A 23,964-nucleotide genomic window follows, 5' to 3' on the forward strand; every position below is an offset into this window, starting at 1 on the left:
TTGGCAGTCATGCAACTAGAACAAGTTTATTTCACACACAAAGTCTCTTGTGGGGGAGTAGACATTCTTGATGCTTGCTTGAAATATCCATGGAGCAAGAGCCCAGAAGATGAGCTGGAAAAGGTCTGCTTGGTTATTTCGGTGGATATCGGGCAAATGGAGAACCTTCTGCAACTTTTCCCTGTTAAGGGAAACAGAGAGAGGAGAAAGCTGAAATGGAGCCTTCTCAAATGCCACTGCTATCCAGTTTGTCAACATTTGAAGCCAAGAACAGATTATGACCCTGAATTTCAGGAAACAGCCTCTTTGTCTCATACCGTACCCTGGAGTACATACCATTGGCACCTCGTCCAACTTCTGAAAGGCTGGTTCCTTCGGACGGCAGGATTTTATTAGGATCACAACGGCCACAATGACTAGGACAACGACAAAGAGGCAGATCACGACCACCAGGCCTGGTTTTGTTGAATATGCCACTTTAGGGCTAAATTGTCCTGTAAGAGAGAGAAGGGATGAAGCCCTAGGACTGTGATGGCGAACCTATGGCCCACGTGCCACCTGTGCCACAGCGTCCTCTCTGTGGGCACATAAGTTGTCACCCCAGTTCAGCTCTGCCACACATGCACACGTGCCTCCTGCTCAAAGCTGGTCTTTGAGTCTCTGCCGCGCATGCACAAGGGGTGGGGCATGTGCAGGGGGGTGCATCAGGAGTGGGGCACGTGTGCATGCATGGGGGGTGGGGTGCATGCTCAGGAGCCATGCGTGCATAGCATTTTGGGGATTCAGGTGTGTGCTTTGGGCACTCGGTCTGGAAAGGTTTAGCCATCACTCCCCTAGGATTATCAGATTTTTTTTTTTAGAATCCAATCCTGGCTTTAGGGGAGAAACACAACCAGCCAGGGGGAACATGCAGTCACACTTCCAATCTCAGAAAAGGTGCAGAGGTTATGTGCAGAGTGTGTTGTCAAATTCTACTTTTCTTTGCCCAAATCATTGTGGAAAGTTAGCACCCGTCCCTCTCCTAGAAGAACGAAATGTTTTGAGAAATATTTAAAAAGGCAGAATATTATATTTCCCTGGGTGAGAAATGGAAAAAGATGCTCTTGGAAAGCAGCCCCCCCTTTCCTTAATAGCCCTCAGCAGATGTCAGCACTTAAGAGATTTAAAAGATAACTAGCTCTATTCATAAGCAAATACCCTCACCCAAGATCCAACAAAGGTAAAATTAGCCCTCCGCCACAATAGGAATTGCCCAAAGCCCCTTTGTTGCATCATCTCAGTTGCATCATCCCCAGCAGTTCAAACTTCAACCAAACTTAACTCAAACTCCAAGGATTTGTACTTGACCCTATGGGAGTCTGAGAACAGCCAACAGAATACATGTTCTTGCACAGGAACAGGGAGTTCAAGTGCAAAGCCCAAGAGAAGGTATAGATATCCCCCCCACTCTCAACTCCATGGCGTCAGCTGCCCAGAACCACCCATGTGCTTCTGCTTCATCAATAAAAGGACCCTTTTTCCAATCACCTTCCAGCTTCCATTTTGTCTCCAGTGCCTTTCTCCCGGCTTGGAAGTGAACCAGATGGATATTTCTTCCAATATCATCACCATTATCTAGCTTCTAGACCAGTGTTTCTCAGTCTCAGCAACTTTAAGGTGTATAGACTTCAACTCCCAAAATTCCCTTAAGGGAGGGGGAAGAAAGAAGAAACTGCATAGCCACTTGTCTAGACTGCTATAGGATCTCCTGCTTGAGCAAAGGGTTGGACTTGAAGACTTCCAACACTGTTATTCTGTTAAAGTTGCTAAGATTGACAAACACTGGCCTAGACTGTCAAAGCTCAATCAAAGTATATATTTTTTGCAATCAAAATTGGAAGGGAGAGAAAAATAGAAAAAATATACAGCAATGGTAAAAGATGTGATATTTATATAAGACATAACCTATAGCTCCTATATATGGCACCAAACCGAGATGACAGAATACATTTTTGTTCTTTGTTATATGATCTGCACAATGCATAGCTTCCTTGTGTGCCCATTATTATTCATGGATTTATCTGTGCAAGTCTCTTACCAGCACCATGCATGTAGCAAAAAGATGAGGCATGGATTCAGTGATTTATACTGGTATTCCAAGTGACTCCAGAAAACATTCTTGGGTTTAACTAACTCATCTGGATTGCAAACCCCTAGATTATACCAGAAGGCAGTGGAGCTGCAATTTTCTGGATTTTAGCTCTCCACATGTATGGAGACAGTATGGTCTCATCCTTGCAAACAGGGTCTGGGACTTTTCTTGATTTAGCACTTTGGAAAAGATGCTTCTTCCATCCCTTTGGATGGGAAAAACTGACATGCTTTTTGCAACAAAGGCTATTGTCAGACTGCAGTGCCACCTAATGGTTACTTCAATCAGCTTATTGATATTCCTACCTTCCCCTCGTATAACTACAGCGCAGCCCAAGATTCAGTAAGTCAGAATTGATCGTAAAACTCCATTACAGGAGAAAAGGCTTTATAGGTTGAATTTCTTCAATCATAGCAACAGTAATAGCATTTAGACATATGCTGCTTCATAATGCTATACAGCCCTCTCTAAGCAGTTTACAGAGTCAGTATATTGCCCCCAACAATCTGAGTCTTCATTTTACGACCCTGGAAGGATGGAAGGTTGACTCAACCTTGAGTCATTGTTAAAGGCTACTTATTGTTTTGTGGGTCTATGAAATACTTTATTCAGAGAGACAGAATTTTCTACAGTTATATTTTATACATTTTACACCATTTTAGCTACTTTGAAGATGCTGGTTTGAAGATAGATAGATAGATAGATAGATGATAGATAGATAGATAGATAGATAGATAGATAGATAGATAGATAGATAGATAGATAGATAGATAGATAGATAGATAGATAGATAGATAGATAGATAGATTTGCCCCTCACTGACATACTGATCCACACATTGATCAATCAAATGGCAAGTAGTACTTTAAAATAAATTAGTGCTAGTATTGCTAAGTGGCAAAAATCCAGATCCACTGCTACTTGGCATTACAGAGAATTTTTCCCCTTTACTGCTGTTGGAAATAATATCTGGTGCAGTTCCAAGCTGGGAGAGAGATGTAGGAGAAAATGAATTTGGAGGCAAGGTGCAGGAAAGGAGATCTCCATTTACGTAGGAATCAGAACCGAGGTGACATAGCATCAGTTCTGGGACAGCTGACAAAACAGTCTGATGAGTATGTGGTTCTAGGGCTTTGTGGCCGGTTCCTTGAGAAATGTATTTTAATTTGTGCTTGAGTGTGTCCTTTTAGTATTCTCATTATTGTTGGCTGACTCCCATTGTGGCTGGGAGGTCACAACCCTAACCCTATCCCTGTCCTTGGAGCTGGGTGGGGAATGTAGGTTTTAGGTGTCTTTGTCTCTCTGCTTTTTTAATCTGATCAATCCTAACCTTCTATGGAGCTGTAGCTGAAGGCGTTTTGTTTATGAATGGAATAATTTATGAAACTAAATATCCATTCACAGGGGCTGCGTGAGTGGTTTTACTTCAGGGAAGACTTTTTCTCTTACAGTACAGGGGTGGGGCAGTGGTGGGATTCAACATATTTTTACTACTGGTTCTTCGGGCGTGGCTTTGTGGGCGTGGCAGGGGAAGGATACTGCAAAATCCCCATTTCCCTCCCCACTCTCAATATTTGCACTACCGGTTCTCCAAAACCTGTCAGAATTGGCTGAATACCACCTCTGGGGTGGGGGCATTTCTTTGCTAATATGGGGTCTTTCTTATATGAAAAGGGGGGGATTCTCCTTACACTGCAACCATCTAGTAACCATCCAGATGTTTGTAGTTTAAATATGTTAGCCCTAATAAACTAGAATGAAAGAAAAGTTTGACAGGAAGGGAAAATTTGAGAAATATAAGGAAGCCAGTTGAAAAGAAAGTCAGTAATTACATATAGTATGTGCCACGTAGGTGTGTTTCTGGTGGTGCTCCAGCAAGTATGAATAGTGCTATTTACTAAGATGTGCGGCGGTCATGCCCAGTGCTTTATCTCTCTATAAAAATAACAGGGTGGGGATTCAAGGCACAGGTGACAAACCAGGAGACTGTCTCACATTAGTCATGAAAGCCGGCTGAGTGACTCTTGAGTTGATTACCAGGGGAATATGAGTTCGAGTCCCTGCTTAGGCATGAAAAGTGGCTGGGTGACTTTGGACCAATCACTAGGAGACTGTGAGTTCTTATCCTGCCATAAGCATGAAAGCTGGCTGGGTGGCTTTGAGCCAAATATCAAGAGATTGTAAGTTCTATTCCTGCCTTATACATGAATGCCAGTAGAGTGATTTTGGCCCAGTCACTGTCTCTCAGTCCAACTCACTTCACAGGGTTCTTGTTGTGGGGAAAATACAGGCATGGGCTGCTGAGGGTTCGCATCCTCTAGCTAGGATTCTGCCCAGTTTGGCGAACCTCCAAATGCCACCCCTGGCTGGCCACGCCTGCCCCTCACACCCCCTCCCACCTCACCCCTCCTAGGAGTCTCCACATGGCCCATTCATCATGCCAGGTAAGTGCAGGCCCGCACGGAGGCTCGGGGAGGTGGGGAACGGGCCTACTGGAGGTTCCGGAAGTCCAGAAACAGGCATGTTTCCGGCCTCCAGAGGGCCTCTGAAGCCCAGGGAAGGCAGTTTTCGCCATCCCGGAGGCTCAAAGAAAACCTCCAGAGCCTGGGGAGGGTGAAAAAGGCCCCCCTGATGTGGTGCAGGAGTCCGACTAGGCCACGCCCACCATGGCCACACCCACTGGGGGAATAATGTTCCAGAGAGAGGGAGCCACCATGGAGAAGACCCTTCTTCTAGGCGCCACTGGTTGTATCTCCCTAGGAGATGGAACCCGCAACATTTCCTGCCTCCCCGCTCTGATGGGTCAGGTAGATGTGACCGGCAAGAGACAGTCCACTAGATAACCTGGTCCCAAGCCATGCAGGGCTTTAAAGATGACAACCAGCACCTTGAATTTTACCCGGAAGCAAATCAACAACCAATGCAGCTCCCACAGGAGAGGTGATGCATGTGCACATCGAGGTCTGCACAAAACCATGCGGGCCACTGCATTTTGCACCAACTGGAGCTTCCTGATACTCTTCAAGGGCAGCCCCCACTTTGCAGAATGAGATGGGTGGCATAGCCATTTAATTAATTCATTAACCGAGTTACAAAAATTTCCTCTTACCTGCCTGAGTGCTGCCATTGATGGACTCAGCCATGTGGGTAGTGAGAGGCTCTTTGGATCCAGTAGGAGAAGTCACGGGGCTCCAGTTGGTGGTAGAGTCATTTGTTTTTGTGGTGCTGCTTGTGGCTCCGGTGGATTGGGGCATAGGTGAGCTGGCTGCTTTTGAGGTGACATCTGCTCTGCTTGGGGTTGTATCTGAGACTGTTAGAGCTGCTGTAATGGATGTAACTGTCGTCGATGTCTCCAGGGGACTGGGTGTGCTTGTGTTATTTGAAGCAGAAAAGCTGTCTGCAGAAAGACCGAACAATCAGACAGACAAAGTGTACCAAATTCGGTTCCATTACCCGTTCTTACCCCTTATGTTTTAATGGAGCCTCCAGCTTCAACCGCAGTCTATCTTCAATTATTAACGATTGAAGGAGACATTGTTTACTGCCTTTCTGACCTGCTAGTTGGCTTTTTGAAACATATTACCCTTGCCGCTGTCTAAAATAAGGGAATAGACAGGGAGATCTTTACCCTGCTTCAGGCTACCTGTTTTACAGCACTTGTTACATACTGGTAATCAGTAGAATAGTTTCCACCAAGGTCCTCTGTTCCGGCGGGAACAGTACTCAAATCTGATTGGTCGAAGGGTCTGACAGCTCCCTATAAAAGGGCTGCTGCCAGACAGAGTCTTTGCTGGATTGTACATAGTTGTCACTTAATAAAGAGCTGTTGTTGATGAAGCCTGAGTCTGCCTCATCCATTCACCCGATCTAACAGCACTTGTAAGCCACCTCAATTGTCAACTCTGTGTGCGAGTTATAGCAATAAAACCCTGTCACACCCATCAAATGCGTCTTAAAAATACTAACTTGAGAGACCGCCTGCTGCCAATTATCTCCACTAGACCGATTAGATCCCACAGAGTAGGCCTCCTCCGAATTCCATCCGCCGGCCAGTGTCGACTGGCGACTACCCAGAGGAGAGCCTTCTCTGTGGCTGCTCCGACCCTCTGGAACAAACTCCCCTTGGAGATTCGAACCCTCACCACCCTCCAGGCCTTCCGCAAAGCCCTCAAAACCTGGTTGTTCCAACAGGCCTGGGGCTAAAGAGCTGTTGCCCCCGTCTCGAATGGTATGACTGTTGTGAGTTTTAAATTATATATTGTTATGTTGTTGTTTTTAAATTTTTTGTCTGTATCCCCCTCCCCGGTTCGAGTTGTGAGCCGCCCTGAGTCCCCTTCGGGGGAAAAGGGTGGCATATAAATTTAATAAACTGAACTGAACTGAACTAACAAAAAACAGTCTGCAAGTCAGAGGTGGGCGTCACATACTGTAACAACTGGTTCGCCTAGCACCAGAAACGTGTGCACGCGCCTTCCATGCATGCATGCACCGTCAAAAACACAGCGATATAGGACAGGATTGCGCCCAGGTTGCAACTACCAGCTCGTCTGAACCAGTCCAAACAGTCAGCAGCCCACCACTGCTGCAAGCACAACAAATAGGGCCATCCAAATCAGTGGTGGGATTCAAATAATTTGACAACCGGTTCTCCGCCCTAATGACCAGCAGGGTAGGCGGGGCTCAGTGGACATGTGACTGGGTGGGCATGGCCAACTCAACTTCACTCAGGTCAATAGGCGCTTCGCCTTAGCTGTGACAATGTAATAAGGGTTAACCGGAGAGGCAGTTTCTGTAAGCAGGGCAATAAAGATTAGGCTAGAAACAACACCAGAATGTTTCCTTCCTGCCTTCCTTACAGCAGTGTTTTTCAACCTTTTTTGTGCAAAGGCATACTTTTTTCATGAAAAAAATCACGAGGCACACCACCATTAGAAAATGTTTTAAAAATTTAACTCTGTGCCTATATTGACTATATATAAAGTAATTCCCTTGAATCCTCCGCGATTGTTGCTGTGGGCGCACGCATGGGACGTCAGTGACGTCCCTGCGTGCGCTACCTCCCGGCAGTCCCCGCGTTTTTAAAGTAAACGCGGGGCCGCAGGGACTTAATAGAGCAACTTTCGGGACACAGAGATGTCCCGAGGCAAAAACACCCGGTGGGTGTTTTTCCCACGGCACACCTTACACTATGTCACGGCACACTAGTGTGCCGCAGCACAGTGGTTGAAAAACACTGCCTTACAGGATTAGCCCTGTAAAGTGGGAAAAAACAAAGGGAAATTTCTTCCAACAACCGGTTCTCCGGACTGCTTAGAAAGTTAACAACCGGTTCTCCCAAATAGGTGCGAACTGGCTGAATCCCACTACTGATCCAAACATCAGTGTATGTTTCTTTGCCTCAGTGGAAGAAGTCAGCTTTCACCTGTTCTTTTAAAGATATTAGGGAGGCTCTTAGAAACACAGGTAGTCCTCGACTTACGACCACAAAGTTTCTGTTGCTAAGGAAGAGCACTCAGACGTTCAGTGAGTTTTGCCCCCTTATTTGCCACAAATGTTTAGTGAATCACTGCAGTAACACGGTTGTTAAATGAATCTGTCTTCCCCGTTTGCTTTGTTTGTCAAAAGGTGATCACCTGACCCCGGGACACTGCAACCATCATAAATATGAATCAGTTGCCAGTTGTCTGAATTTTGATCACATGACCATGGGGATGCTGCTGCAATGGTCATATGTATGAAAACCGTACTAAGTTTATTCAGCGTCATTGTAACTTTGAATGGTCACTAAATGAACTGTTGTACGTTGAGGACTACCTGCATAAAAAGGCAGGGACTTGATTGTGTGCATTCGAAGTAATAGAACCTTCCTGTGGAGAGGCAGTCTATCGCAGTGTTTCCCAACCTTAGCAACTTGAAGATGTCCGGACTTCAACTCCCAGAATTCCCCAGCCAGCATTCGCTGGCTGGGGAATTCTGGGAGTTGAAGTCCGGACATCTTCAGATTGCCAAGGTTGGGAAACACTGGTCTATCGCACGCAGACACCAAGGACAAATAATATTGCTTTCCTTGACATTTGGGTTTCCTGGTAGTCTCAGCTACTAGAGTCCAAGTCCACTCAAATCTTCTTACATAACAACATAAATCAACATATTTGTGCCCTTCAGAGCTTTTTGAAAGTATCACATTCCCTTTTCGCTACAGAATGTGCTCTAAATGTGTTCTAAAGTGTTTCTCAAGAATAAACAACAGCTTGAGGCTAAAATTTCTGGCTTGTTTTACTGCTGGAATGAGTGCTTCCAGTTGGGGTGTGGGTCTGTGAACATTGATTTCAGTGGGCAGGGTTTTGTACATCAGGATATCACAGAAGGAGAGCTATGTTAGCTTAGGGTCTCAAAAAAATAAAAAGTAGCATCTTTTCTGACAATAAATCATTTTAAAATATTTATGCAGCTTATGACAAAAGGGTGAGGCTTCAGACACATGGCTGACATCCTAACTTTTGTGGCTGACAACCTAATTTTTCTTAAATTCCCACCGCATAAACACTCCTGGATTAATTCGGGGAACCACTGTTTAGTTAACCATAGCATGTCATGTGAATATACTCTACTTGGCAACTTTTAAGTTGCGGGAACTTCAACTCCCAGAAATCCCCAGGTAGCATGCAGAGTGTCAAACCGGCGGCCTGCGAGCGGAGGCGTCACGTGCAGGTCACGCCCACCCCAGCTCTACGAATGGAAAAAACATCGCAAAATGTCACATGACGGAAACGTGACACGGTGAGTTTGACACCCGTGTTCTACAAGGTTTCTGTCCTGCAGGAAATTCATCTATCCAGGAGGCCTCTTGCTTTCCTAACTACCGTATTTTTCAGAGTATAAGATGCACCTTTCTCCTTCAAAAAAGAGGCTGAAAATCTGGGTGCGTCTTATACACTGAATACAGCATTTTTTTGCCTCCTAAAACCCCACCTTCTTCACCAAAATGGCCATGCATAGACTTTAGGAGGCTTCCAGAGTGCTCCTGTGGGCTGGGGAGGGCAGAAATGAGCAAAAAAGGTGCTCAATTTTGCACCACCCCCCCAGCTCACAGGAGCACTCTATAAGCTTCCTAATGCCCTTTTTTTGACAAAAAATGGGTCGGTTTTTGCAAAAAATGGGCCATTTTTTGCTCATTTTTGTCCCTTACCCATTCCCCAAGAACACTTTACAAGCCTCCTAAGGGCTATTCGTGCCTTTTTTTTTTTTTTTTTGAAAAAAACAACAGGCCCATTTTTGCAAAAAACAGGCTGCTTTTGGGAGGTTTGCAGAGTGCATTTTTTTTTTTAATTTGCCTCTTTAAAACCTTGGTGCCTCTTACACTCCAAAAATATGGTAACTATATTCCAAAGAACTCTGGTTGAATACATGGATTGGGAAGAGGGCGACAAAAATGCTAGCAAAAGGTCCAGTATCAGGCACAGTTAGATGCAATGGGATTTGACTGGAGAATACCAGCCCATAGACTTACCAGCCTGGAAGCCATTGGCATAAAACAAAATTAGCATTAATTAATATGTTAGTGGCACAAAATAGGACTTTGAATGTCAGCATAGTGAACTGCTCTTGAGAAGGCCAGATCCCGAAGATGAAATTCAAATACTTTGGCCACCTAACGAGAAGAAAGGACTCACTGGAGAACAGCCTAATGCTGGGAAAGACTGAGGGCAAAAGAAGAAGGGGACGACAGAGAATGGCAGTGGTGGGTTTCAAAAATTTTTAGAACCTCTTCTGTATGGTGTGGCCTGTTTTGTGGGAGTGACTTGCCGGCCATGAGACTGGGTGGGATTGGCTTGCCATCCATGTGACTGGGAGTGACTTGGAAGCCATGTGACTGGGTGGGCATGGCCAACTTATAAAATGTGGTGAAAGTCACTTAACAACACTCTTGCTTAGCAACCAAAATGTTGGCTCAGAAACTCTGGCATTTGAAGCACGCAAATCTTAAAGTTGTCAAGTTACACCTAACCCTTTAGAAAAAAAAACCCAGAGGTGTTCAAACTTGACAGCTTTAAGACTTGTGGACTTCAACTCCCAGAATTCCTCCTCCAATCATGTTGGCTCAGGAACTCTGGCATTGAAGTGTGCAAGTCTTAAAGCTGTCAAGTTACAAGACCCTCGCACCCCTAGCCCTTTAGAAAAAAAACCAGGGGTGTTCAAACTTGACAGCTTTAAGATTTGTGGACTTCAACTCCCAGAATTCCTCCTCTCGCTCTTCATCTTGATGATGCGCGGACAGGTGGGGGGAAGGAGCTGGAACCGGTTCTGTAGATTTGTGGAACCTGTTCTATAGAAGAGGTTAGAACTGGCAGGAACCCACCCCTGATGAGGTGGATGGATGGAGTCACCAAAGCAGTCGGCATGAGCTTAAATGAACTCCAGAGGATGGTACAGGACAGGAAGGTCTGGAGGAATGTTGTTCATGGGGTCACGATGGGTTGGACACGACTTTGCAACTAACAACAACAACATAATGAATAAGTGCAGCAGTAGTCTACAACCTTTAACCCTATGATGCAAAAGTTTGCCCCTAAAGTCACTCAAAATTCTTTGTAAGGTTGGAGCCTGCAGTTTTTTTCTCCAGTGCCCTGCAGTGCAACAAGCAGGGAAAATGAAAATTAAAAGTGTGCATTGCGTTAGGGCAGAAAGTACCTACTAATCTAAAAGGGCAAATAAACTTTCCTTATCTGCCCTTACTGTACAAATAATACATTTAGGCTGGAGATCAAATAGCAGCACTCTGACTTCCGAGCATGAAGAAAGCACAGTTTAATTAGAATCTATAGAGATTCTCAGTCATTTAACACATGGGTGTCCCCAAAGTGCTTTTTTCCAAGAGGCAACTGGATTTTCTTTGCTTTCCTTTGAAGACATTTCACTTCTCATCCAAAAAGCTTCTTCGGTTCTCTAGGACACAGTTTAATTCGCTTCCCAAAGCTTGCTTTCTGACAAGCTGAAAGTTTTGCTTAAACTTGGTAGATGGATATAATACGATTTGGAAACAGTTTGTTGGATAACATGTTGTACACTTGTACAAAACACTCCTGATATTGTTAGTGATGTAACCCTAGTCTTGGCTTGACAATGTATATAAGCTATGATTGTAGCAAATGTATCTGTCACTTTAAATGTAAGAGAGAGGTAATTGGATGCTATTGCTTTGAGCAGCTATATAAGGAAGTAGGAACTAGTATGGAGTTTTCCCTGATGCTCCTGATGTTTCCTGAGTTTTACTGATTCTACTGATTGTTGTTCCTGATTGTTACTGACTGTTCCTGTATGAGCTTAGTATTTGGAGAGAAGACCGTATATTGGATGGTGGCTAGTCTGTATAGTAGTTACCTGTCTACATGGTGAATTGTGAGTTGAGCAACTGTAACTTCAACGTATTGTAAATAGACTGTGTATATACTTCAAGACTGCTTATAGTCTGTTTGGAGACCTCTTATCCTATTTTTGTTACGCAAGTAAAGCTATTATTTGTTTTACCTTCGGTGGCTGTGAGTGACTATTCAGTGGCTTATTCGTTCATAACTTCTGCTGCACAACTTTAGTCTCCTAACGGGGATAGACTTAACAGGTATAACTCAGAAACTGCATGGTAGTCCTTCTACAGTAGGGGTGTCAAACTCAAGGCCCGCAGGCCAGTGGTGGGTTTCCATTATTTTTATTACCAGTTTGCTCACACACGTATGCAACCTTTCTACACATGCGTAGAAGCATCTGGGCGGGTGGGCGGAGCCTCTCACCGCTGCCACTACTGGTTCGCCCGATCCGGGCTGAACTGGCAGCAACCCACCTCCGGCAGCAACCAAGATCCAGCCTGCGTGGTGCTTAGATCAGGCCCACGGGGCCACCCTAGAAACAGCGAAGGACCGGCCCCTCTCGATCTCCATTTTCGCTGGCAGAGGGTTGCAGGAGGCCATCACAGCTTAAAACGGCGCATGGGAACCCATTTTCATTGGCAAAGCGCTCGGGCCACCCCAAGCACCCCCGACACAAGTGATGTGGAGCTGGCCACGCCCACCCTGGCCACGCCCACATGCACACACACCCCGAGGTCAAACACAACCCTGATGCGGCCCTCAATGAAATCAAGTTTGACACCCCTGTTCTACAGTATAGTCTAGTGTTTTTATTACTATCAAGCTCAAAATCCTGAAAACTCCATGAACCAATATTCTTCTGACTGATCAATATATTATACAGGTAGTCCTTGACTTACAATCACAATAGAGTCCAAGATTTCTGTTGTCAAACAAGACAATTGTTAAATGAGTTTCCCCCATTTTACGACCTTTCTTGCCACCTGTGTTAAGTGAATCACTGCAGATGTTAAATTAGTAACATGATTATTAAGTGAATCTGGCTTCTCCATTGATTTGGTTTATCGGAAGTCCCAAAAGGAGATCACATGACCCCAGGGGGACACCGCAACCATCATAAGTACATGCCAGTTGCCAAGCCTCTGAATTTGGACCACGGGACCATGAGGGAGGAAGCTGCAATGGCCTTAAGTGTGAACAATGATTGTAAGTCACATTTTTCAGTACCATCGTAACTTTGAATGATCGTCAAATGAATGGTTGCAAGTTGAGTACTACCTGTATTTGAAGCAGGTTTATTCTACTGATATCATGAGCTTTTGGAATTATTGCATGAGTTATATTTATTTTATTACTGTACAAGAAGCAATGGAAGGAAATTAATCAAGGAAAAAACCCAACTTAGAACTATGGAGAAATTTCCTGACAGTTAGAACAATTAATCAATGAAAAGACTTGCCTCCAGAAGTTGTGGGTGCTCCAACACTGTGGTTTTTTAAGGAGAGATTGGACAACTGTTTGTCTGGAATGGTATAGGGCCATGATGGTGAACCTCTGGCATGTGCGCCAGAGGTGGCACACAGACCCCTCTCTGTGGCATGCCGTCTTCTGGTTTCCAGTGTGTGCATGCGGCCCGCCAGCTGATCTTCGCATGTGCTCCAGAAACTCAAAGATCAACTGGCCGATGTGTATGCACGCACTGAAACCAGAAGACCAGCTGGCCAGCGTTCACATGTGCACTGGCCAGCTGGTCTTTGTGTTTCCGGGGCTGCGGCATACATGCGTGCACACCAGTGGTGGGATTCAGCCAGTTCGCACCTATTCAGGAGAACCGGTTGTTCACTTTCTAAGCAATTCGGAGAACCGGTTGATGGAAGAAATCTCTTTTTGTTTTTTTCCACTTTACAGGGCTGATCCCTGTAAAGGAAGGCAGGAAGGAAACATTCTGGTGTTGTTTCTAGCCTCATCTTTATTGCCCTGCTTACAGAAACTCCCTCCGGTTAACCCTTATTACATTGTAACAGTTGATGCAAAGCGCCCATTGACGTGAGTGACGTTGAGTTGGCCACACCGACCCAGTCACCTGACCACCGAGCCATGCCTACCCAACTGGTCATTAGGGTAGAGAACCGGTTGTTAAATTATTTCAATCCCACCACTGGTGCACACGCACACAGGGGTTCCAATTTGGGCACTCAGTGTCTAAAAGATTCACCATCACTGGTATAGGGTCTCCTGCTTCAGCAAGAGTTTGGACTAGAAGACTTCCAAGGTCCCTTCAAATAACGGCCCCTTTATTCTGTTATTCATTCTTTGAATTCCGGTTTGAATTTGAAAGAAGGATTCAGTGATGCCTATTGCTAAGTAAGGGTATTTCCCAATGTGGTGTTTCCTGTACTCTTGGAGAACCATTCACAGGGTGCTCATCCAACAAATATAGATTTATCCAAATAAATATATTTATCCAAATTGTAGCCTCACCTGGAAGTCTAGCAACCCTGGGGTGTAATCCGTCCGGTCCTGTAATCCGTCCGCTCACCAGGACTGGATGGATTGCACCCCAGGGTTCTGAAGGAACTGGCAGACGAGATCTCAGAACCATTGAACTATATCTATCAGAGATCCTGGAGCACCGGGGAACTGCCAGAGGATTGGAAAAGAGCTGATGTGGTTCCCATATTCAAAAAAGGAAAAAAAAATAGATCCAGGAACCTACAGACCTATCAGCCTGACCTCAATACCAGGAAAGTCCCCTCGGGGAATAGGGCAGCATACAAGTTTAATAAAATCAAATCAAAATCAAATCAAGATTCTGGAAAAGATAATCAAGCAACGAATTAGCGAACACCTAGAAGTAAACAAAGTAATAGCCAAAAGCCAACATGGGTTTGTCAAAAACAGACCATGCCAGTCTAATCTTATTGCATTCTTTGACAAAGTGACAAAATTAGTGGACCAGAGGAATGCCATCAATATAGTTTACTTGGACTTCAGTAAGGCATTTGATAAGGTAGACCATAACCTACTACTAGATAAAGTAGAAGAATGTGGGTTGGACAGCATCACCAACAGATGGATTCGTAACTGGCTGACCAACCGCACTCAACGTGTAGTCCTCAATGGAACTGCATCTACATGGAGGGAAGTATGCAGTGGACTACCCCAAGGCTCTGTTTTAGGCCCAGTACTCTTCAACATCTTCATCAATGATTTGGATGAGGGAATAAATGGGGAACTCATCAAATTTGCAGATGACACCAAGCTGGCAGGAATAGCCAACACTCTAGAAGGTAGGCTAAAGATACAGAAGGATCTTGACAAACTTGAACATTGGGCACTATCTAATAAAATGAAATTCAATGGTGAAAAGAGTAAGGTTCTACATTTAGGCAACAAAAATGAAATGCACAGGTACGTTATAGGTGGTACCTTGCTCAATAGTAGTAACTGTGAGAGGGATCTTGGAGTCCTAGTGGACAACCATTTAAATATGAGCCAGCCGTGTGCAGCACCTGCCAAAAAGCCAACACAGTTTATAATACTACTTTATAATGCCTTGGTAAGGCCACACTTGGAATACTGCATTCAGTTTTGGTCGCCATGATGTAGAAAAGATGTGGAGACTCTAGAAAGAGTGCAGAGAAGAGCAATAAAGATGATTAGGGGACTGGAGACTAAAACATATGAGGAATAGTTGCAGGAACTGGGTATGTCTAATTTAATGAAAAGAAGGACTAGGGGAGACATGATAGCAGTGTTCCAATATCTCAGGGGTTGCCACAAAGAAGAGGGAGTCATTCTCCAGGGCACCTGAGGGTAGAACAAAAAGCAGTGGGTGGAAACTAATCAAGGAGAGAAGCAACTTAGAACTGAGAAGAAATTTCCTGACAGTTAGAACAATTAATCAGTAGAACAGCTTGCCTCCAGAAATTGTGAATGCCCTAACACTGGAAGTCTTTAAGAAGATGTTGGATAGCCATTTGTCTGGAACCGTATACGGTTTCCTGCCTAGGTAGGGGGTTGGACTAGAAGACCTCCAAGGTCCCTTCCAACTCTGCTATTGTATTGTATTGAAATATATTTGATAGAAGATTACAGCCCTAGACTAAAGCACATTAACACTTATCTACATTAAAACGTAACTATTGGTGTTTGTTAAATAATTAACTAAAATAGTCCCATTAGAATTCCAGTGAAGAGCTGAGGGAGACGCCTTTGGAGTAGATCAAACAAAATGTTTCATGCCTTAAGGCTGTACAATCCTAATGCTTATTAGAGATCATTGTGCATAATAGAGAGAATTGGTCAGCCAGATTTCTATTTATTATCCAAACCTTTGAGAATTATTTTCTAGTTCCTCCATGCTCCTCTCTGCCTCTCCTGCAAATAAACAGAAGTGCTTACTTCCTCATCTCGCTGAGCAACAGGAAACAAAATTTTACATCCTCTTTTTCACCAGGTTTTGTGTTAGGAGGGATAATTGATCAAAAGAAACCAGTCTGATATCAAGTTAAAACTCAGCACTGAAACAGCAGCCACAGTTAATGCTATGAAACCTTCGTCTTCCTAGAAGTGTTTTACAAATCTCAGGTAAGGGGAAAGTTTTCAGAACGTTTGGATAAATCTTAGACATTCTTTGAATGCTTTGTTAAAAGCCACAATTACTGCAGTGTCTTGTAAAACTGGCCACTCAACTCACCTTGGCAGGTTAAACTGGCTTTCCTGCAGAATTGAGATCCTCTAGGCCAGGGGTCCCCAACCAGTGGTGGGATTCAAATAATTTAACAACCGGATCTCTGCCCTAATGATTTCTTCCAACAACCAATTCACCAAACCACTGAGAAAGTTAACCAATTCTCCCAAAGTGGTGCAAACTGGCTGAATCCCACCACTGTCCCCAACCCCCGGGCCCTAGCACACTACTGGCCTGTTTAAAACCAGGCTGCAGAAGCGGCGTACATCCAGCTCCATTTGTGGGAGTGGTGTGAATGTGGGTGTCTACTACTCACACAAATGGAGCTGCGTCTGCTCACTCACCACTCGCATGGAGCCATCCCCTCTCCCCCTCTGCCGGTCAGCAAAGCTGGAAAGATCAGAGACCACTGCTCTAGATTTGCTAGTTGTGAAGTCGTGTCCGACCCATTGCGATCCCATGGACAATGTTCCTCCAGGCCTTCCTGTCCTCTACCATCCTCTGGAGTCCATTTAAGCTCATGCCGACTGCTTTGGTGTCTCCATCCAGCCACCTCATTCACTGCCGTCCCATTCTGCTTTTGCCCTCAATCATTCCCAGCATTAGGCTCTTCTCCAGTGAGTCCTTCCTTCTCATTAAGTAGCAGCCCAATATTCCAGATTATTTCTTGAACAGCCATAAGTGGATAACCATCAGCCATGCTGATTTTTGCCCTGTGCAGCTGCCCCAGGAATTCAAACTCCCAGGAGCATCTCTCTGCCCTGATTACCTACCTTGAGTAAATGCCACCAGTAAAAACAGCACCCCGAGGGCCATGCTAGCTGGCTCCGATTCTCCTGAGGGGATTGGAGGAAAAGCAGCTGCTGGAAAAAGCTTGTCTCAACTGCAAACAGGATGCAATCCATCTGTGCCAACTCCCAAAGGGGCTGGCATCTAGGCAAAGATCCAAGCCTGGTTTTCTTAGCAAAACCTTACAAGCAACATCCATGGCACACCACTGCCCTCTTCAGGACAGGTGAGGGAAAGCCAGGACTGAACTCACCTTATAAAAAGCCCTTCTACCGCTTGCAGTAGTTCTAATTCATTCATCAAATGATTGCCTATCAAGAACAAAACAAAACAAAAAACCAATGGGAATTTGAATGCCTGAAACAAACTTTGATTCTGAGAATGGTCTTTGGTCATAACAAACAACATCTGAAAACCAAGCCATCCACTCTACAGAGAATCTTGTAAAGAATCGACTTCACAGATATTTTTTATCCTGGAGTATGTGTCACTGCAATGTACATAACCTCTAAACTGGTGGATATGGGCAATGGTATGTTAGCTTGCAAGAAGGTTTCTAGATTGGAGATTCTAACTTGCATAGAATTGGGGAAGCACACCTGGGCTCAAACTGGGCAAGTCTTGTGCCTGTGGCTCACTGGCCAAATTTGCCCCAAATAAGTGATATAGTCCTTACTGTGGAGTTCCTGGTGTTTATACGTAGGAGTTCAGATCTTTTTGTCTTGTTAGCTTTTTCCTTGTTTCTTTTGAATTGTGTAAAAGGTTATTTACGCATCTCTAGGTGCCATCAGAATGTCAGCTACAGCAAATGTAAACATTTGCACACCATTATAATATTTACACAGCATTCAAAAGAGAGAAGGAAAAAGCTGAGGAGGAAACAAAAACAAAAAGACCAGGATAGGACACATCCTTGCCAGCAATCAGCACACAGATAAGCAGGGATTAACACTAGGATTAATACCAGATATACAATCAAGCAGTAAACAACATCCAAATCAAGGAACTATCAACTCAGACAATTAAATAGTAAACAAGGAGGCCTATCCAAAGAAAACAAAACTCCCACCAACACTGATAGAGTAAACTACTACAGATAAACAGAGCAAACCCCAGTCACTTTTAGCAAAGAAGTTTTTATCTAGTTGGGTAATGAAACATCTGCAAGAAAGTAATCCAGCCTAAGAACTCCAGAGTTCAAACCTGAGTTATAAATATTCGATTCTATTGATAATGCTCACCATTAGTTGGGAGTGTTCCAAGGGTGAAATTGAGCAGGTTCTGGAGAAGCGTTAGCCAAAAATTTGAGTAGTTTGGAGAACCGGCAAATACCACCTCTGGCTGGCTCCAGAGTGGGGAGGGAATGGAGATTTTGCAGTATCCTTCCCCTGCCACACCCACCAAGCCCACCAAGCCACGCCTACAGAACTGGCAGTAAAAAAAATCACCATTGGAGTGTTCTATTGGTAGCCCTCGACTTATGACCACAACCGAGGCCAAAATTTCTGTTGCTAAGCGAGGCAATCGTTAAGAGAATTCTGCCCTATTTTACAACCTTCCTTGCCACAGTGAATTGCTGCAATTCTTAAGTTAGTAACCCAGTTGTTAAGTGAATCTGACTTCCCCATTGGACTTTTGCTTGTCAGAAGGTCACAAAAGGTGGTTACATGACCCTGGGACACTGCAACGGTCATAAATAGGAGCCAGTTGCTATGCGTCTGAATTTTGATCACGTGACCATGGGGATGCTGCAATGGTCGTAAATGTGAAAATAGTCACAAGTCCCTTTTTTCAAAGGCATTTAAACTTTGAATGGGCGCAAAATGAATCCGTTCTACCTATATGTGGCATGAAAGAGCAGAAAGACAGAAGGTAGATAGGCAAGAGGAAGGAAGGAAGGAGAAAGAATGGAAAGGGAGGGAGGTTAGAAGGAAGAAAGAGGGAGGGAGGGAAGGAAGGAAGGTGAAAGGAGGAAGGAAGGAAGGGGTACTTCCACTTCTAGGCCTGGGACTGAATGCAGGAGGAGTCTCTCCATCAGCTGCTCCTCTGATCATGGTCTATGAAAATGTTACTGCCTGCCTGATGCAAATTTAGACAGACGGTGCTTTGGGCTGCCCCTCAAATCCCCCCCCTTTACTCCTCCCCCTGTAGAATTCAGCCCCCTGAGTTTTGCCTTTGAGGGGCATCTAAATTAAGTTGACCAGACGTCCCGCTTTTGGTGGGACAGTCCCGCTTTTGAACAATTTGTCCCGCGGCGTTTTTAAAAAGTCCCAATTTTTTAAAAAATTTTTTAATCAAGACTCCCCTCCCCCCCGGTTAATTGTGTCCCTCTTTACCAATGTTAAAATCTGGTCACCTTAGGCATGGGTGAAACATGGGCACAGCCAGATGGCCACGTTTCATTTCATTTCATTTCATTCATTTATTATATTTATATGCCGCCCTTTTCCCCCGAAGGGGACTCAGGGCAGCTAACAAATCAAATCAGGGAAGGGGGGGGGGTACAGACAAAAAATAAAAAATAAAAACGATACATAACAATACATAATTTAAAAACACACAACAGTCATACCATTCAAGACGGGGGCAACAGCTCTTTAGCCCCAGGCCTGTCGGAACAGCCAGGTTTTAACGGCTTTGCAGAAGGCCTGGAGGGTGGTGAGGATTCGAATCTCCATGGGGAGTTCGTTCCAAAGGGTCGGAGCAGCCACAGAGAAGGCTCTCCTCCGGGTAATTGCCAGTCGACACTGGCCGGCGGATGGAATTTGGAGGAGGCCTAATCTGTGGGATCTAATCGGTCTAGCGGAGGTGATTGGCAGCAGGCAATGTTAAAGTCATAGGCTCCAGTCTGAGCTGGCAAATATGTATGTTATGGTGTTTCTCAACCTTGACGACTTTTAAGTGTAGGTTTTCAGAAATCCATCAACCACTGGTGCCCAAAACGTCTGTCTGTCTCACGCAGAGTTTATTTGGCTTTTTTACAGTTCCAATCAGCAGAATAGAGCACAGAAAGCAACAGTATTGTTTCTGGTTTACTCCCTCCTTTTTCCCTGGTGAAATCCAGGCGGCTATCCCAGCCAAGGTTGAATCTCACATAACTCCCTGATACGGCCTGTCTCTGCTCGGTGAGATCATGGGCTCAAAGATAAACGGCCACTTGGTACGTAACCTTTCCTCTTTTCCCACATCTGGTTCTGCTAATTAGGTGAGCTTGTAGGTATCCGAGATAACCAGCTACTGAGATCACCGGTAGCATGTCTTTACGTAGCCATACCTCTATTCTTTCATTTAAGTCCTGTGGACTTTAACTCCCAGAATTCCCCAGCCAGCTGTGCTGGCTGGGGGATTCTGGGAGTTGAAGTCCATAGGACTTAAAGTCGTCACGGTTGAAAAACACTGCTCTAGACTCACAGCAGACGAACAAGGCCAGTTAATGGTGTTGCCTTTACTCTTTTAAATGAGAGACAAATTTAGAGGGCTCCCTGGCATCCTTTTCCATCCTTAGTGAGCATCACCTACTTGCAGGAAGAACAGCCATCAATCACTGTCTTTAATTTGGGGTGGGATAGGGATGGGCAAGAGTAGAAGGGTACTTAGAATGGCCGTCTTAGCCATCTGTCTAGCTGTCCAAGTAAATTGCTTCTGAATGCTTAAAGTTATATCCAAAAATAGCTATGACAGGGCAGAAGCATAAAAGGGGAATGCACAAGGAAGAAAGGACAACTGTATACTATGGAACAGTGTTTCTCAATGCCAGCAGCTTTTAAGATGTGTGGACTTCAATTCCCAGAATTCTCCAGTCAGCTGTAGGAAGTTAGCACCAACCCCTCTCCTAGAAAAATGAAATATCCTGGGAAATATTGAAAAGGCAGAATATTATATTTCCCTGGATAAGAAATGGAGAAACGTGTTTTTAGTCAGAAAACAGACTCACTCTTAATAGCCCCCACCTTTGTCAGTGGGCTATTTAAAAAGCCTGAGCTAGTCTACTCTACATAACAAAGGTGGGGTTAACCTTCTACAGAGACTCACCACAGGGCACCTGGGAAGAAGCAATGCTGAACCAAAATTGGACTCAAAGCACAACCTAATGAGTTGCCCCTGCATGGCCCCATGGGAATCTGACAACCAATCAGAATACAAGCTCAAGATGAAAGCCCAGAGAGACATAAAGCCAGGAACTTTCAGCATCTCTCTCTGTTTTCTTCTTCACCCAACATCTGGAAGCATGTGATCCCCCTTTTCTCTTCAGGAGCTCAAGCCATGTGATCCTGTCCACCAGTGGTGGGTTTCAAATATTTTTAGAACCTCTTCTGTAGGTGTGGCCTGCTTTGTGGGAGTGGCTTGCGGCCATGTGACCGGGTGGGAGTGGCTTGCTAGCCATGTGACCGAGTAAGAGTGGCTTGGCAGTCATGTGACTGGGTGGGCATGGCCAACTTGTAAAATGTGGTGAAACTCACTTAACAACGCTCTTGCTTAGCAACCAAAATGTTGGCTCAGAAACTCTGGCATTTGAAGCACACAAGTCTTAAAGCTGTCAAGTTACAAGACCCTCGCACCCCTAACCCTTTAGAAAAACCCCCCAAGGGTGTTCAAATTGGCAGCTTTAAGACTTGTGGACTTCAACCCCCAGAATTCCTCCTCTCGCTCTTCATCTTGATGATGTGCAGACGGGGGGGGAGGGGGAGGGAGCTGGAACCGGTTCTAAACGGCACTGTAGATTTGTGGAACCTCTTCTATAGAAGAGGTTAGAACTGGCAGGAACCCACCCCTGATGGGGAGGTAAAGCCCGTGTACTTTTATATGCAGGTTATGCCATGTTGCTGAGACCTGCTAGATGGATCCTATGAGCAGTACAGGTAGTCCTCAGTTAACGACAGCAGCCTTTTGGCCACTAGGGACCGGTTCCATGGAGAAAGGTTTTTTCTGTGGATCGGAGAGGACGTGGTTTTGTGTGCTGCTTGTATCCCGTGGATGGAAGTTTGCTTGTATGTGCAGACCAGTCTCTGCATGCAGTGGCCCTGGGGTGGTTTCTGGCTTCTGTTACTGCCCATGCGCTCAGGGATGCGCTTGGCGTGCGTGCACATGCTTGATGCGCGCTACATGTGTGCATGCACAGTAGTAAAAAAATGTTTTTGTGCATGCACAGAAGCAAAAAAAATGATAGAACCAATTTGGGGGTATGGCCAGCCAAGTTATTACCTACTTGGCCAAACCAGTTTGAACCAGTAGGAACCCACCTCTGCAGTGGCCCAGTGCTGGTCCACAGACCGGGGATCGGGGACCCTTGGGTTACTACCACCTTTGGGACCAGAATTTCCATTGCTAAGCAAGGTGGTTGTTAAGTAAGTCATGTCCAATTTTACAACCTCGTTTGCCATGATTAGTCAGCAAATCACTGCAGTTGTTAGATGAATCATATTGTCATTCCGTGACTCCAGCTTGCCCCATTGACTTCACTTGTCAGAAGCTGGCTGGGAAAGTTGCAGATAGCAGTCACATGGCCTTGGGATGCTGCAGTCATCATAGGTACCGGCCGGTTGCCAAACACCCACATTTTGACCACGTAATTATGGGGAAGCTATATCTATATATATAAAAGACAAATACCACTCATTCATCACAAAATCTCCAGAACTGTAAAGCCTACAAACTTGAAATTTGGCATGTATGTTCTTCTTGGCTTCTAGGTGCTCGCTAAGAAAGGATTTGTCGAAATGACCATCAGATCATTAGTATTTCATATACAGTAATTAACACACTCTGATGCTAAGGAGTTCTACTCTCCCTTCCCACCTGAAAAGAACTCTGTTCCAACTGCCAGTTGCCACACATTCTGTTACCTCAGTTCAAACTGGCAGACGTTCCACTCCTTCACTCAGGAGGGTCTGGGGCTCCTTATAGTACTAAACGTCGGTACCTCACCAAGATGACTGCGCCTTCGGAGGCCGTGAGTTCTATCCTAGGTAGCGGCAGTTATTTCTCTCTTTGGGCACAATGAGTTATTATCTGCTGCGAACTCTGCATTAGTGACAGGAGGCGCATCTGGCCAGTAACACTCAGCTTCATTCAGTTGCCCCGACTCCACCCCGATGTAAGGGATTACGGGGGTCATTAAAAGATAAAAAAATATGGGGATGCTATGAAAGTTATAAGTACAAGGACCAGTTATCAGTCTTTTTTTTTCCCAGAGCCGTTGTAACTTTGAACAGGTGCTAAACAAATGGTTGTAAGTCAAGGGCTACCTGTATGGACGTCACAATTAATGTCTCAGGGGCTTCAAGTCTGTTGTGGCAGAAAGGTAAAACAGAATGAACGATTGTTCATTTAAACCAGCTTTAACTGATTCCTTTTCTTTTTCTTGTTTTAGGAATTTTTAAAATATTTAATAATTTAAAATTTATTCATTTATTTTTAAAATGTAGGAATATTTTTTTAAATTACTTCTTACTCATTTTCTGAGCTTTGCATGGTTGGAAGGTGTTCTGAGCGTGCTTCTGAGCATTCCTAACAGCAGGAATCTCACTTGAGCACAGAATACTGAACCAAATTCTATAACAATAGCAGACAGGAGATTTATTTACAGGAAGTACATTTTGAAGGTAGACTACACCTAGCATTTAGCTAACCTCATTTTATCAGGAAAAGAATCAGAAAGAGGCTACAGCTGCCTGCCCATGAACAAAGGTAGAAGGATATGACCTCAGTTTTTCAATTTCTTAAACAAAGAACAGGGAAAGTGATGGCCAAAAATATACATAAGGTAAACTTCACGTCCTACAGTCTTGATATGGCCCATAGATCCTCAAGTGCTAAAGAATGAGGGTAATTTCAACACCGATTTCCTGAAAGGGAGCAGCACAATGGGTATGTTCTCTATGCATGCAGAATGTTGATAAGAAATTTGCCTTGTTTATAGAAGATTATCCAGATAATCTGAATCATTGCCCAGGTTCGCCTGGTGCACCAGTTGCGTCCCTACCTGA

At 44.7% G+C, this 23,964-nt stretch overlaps 1 protein-coding gene and 1 long non-coding RNA gene across 2 annotated transcripts; one reads left to right on the plus strand and one right to left on the minus strand.

Annotated features, from left to right (window-relative positions):
- On the minus strand, nucleotides 1-17,106 carry CIST1 (colon, intestine and stomach enriched 1). Its single transcript, XM_014070698.2, has 4 exons — nucleotides 16,963-17,106; nucleotides 5,241-5,528; nucleotides 337-494; nucleotides 1-181 (listed from the first exon to the last, which is right to left on the minus strand). Exons 1-4 carry the CDS (start codon nucleotides 17,003-17,005, stop codon nucleotides 134-136), a joined length of 537 nt encoding a protein of 178 aa, XP_013926173.2. The 5' UTR covers nucleotides 17,006-17,106; the 3' UTR covers nucleotides 1-133.
- Nucleotides 15,165-23,157, plus strand: LOC148049808 (uncharacterized). Its single transcript, XR_015695136.1, has 3 exons — nucleotides 15,165-16,086; nucleotides 19,963-20,138; nucleotides 22,669-23,157. It is a non-coding gene; the product is annotated as an uncharacterized LOC148049808 (long non-coding RNA).
- Nucleotides 23,158-23,964: the final 807 nt, after the last annotated feature.

Source organism: Thamnophis sirtalis, unplaced genomic scaffold (genome assembly GCF_051295495.1).
Source record: "Thamnophis sirtalis isolate CommonGarterSnake01/CBP01778 unplaced genomic scaffold, rThaSir2_p1.2 scaffold_1, whole genome shotgun sequence".
Taxonomy (NCBI): domain Eukaryota; kingdom Metazoa; phylum Chordata; class Lepidosauria; order Squamata; family Natricidae; genus Thamnophis; species Thamnophis sirtalis.

Excerpts from the sequence above, each read along its gene's own strand:
- CIST1 (XM_014070698.2), bottom strand. The coding sequence starts at position 17,005 with ATGGCCCTCGGGGTGCTGTTTTTACTGGTGGCATTTACTCAAG. Across the intron at positions 5,529-16,962 it reads ACTGGTGGCATTTACTCAAG|ACAGCTTTTCTGCTTCAAAT; the intron begins GTAGGTAATCAG and ends GTCTTTCTGCAG. Across the intron at positions 495-5,240 it reads CAATGGCAGCACTCAGGCAG|GACAATTTAGCCCTAAAGTG; the intron begins GTAAGAGGAAAT and ends TCTCTCTTACAG.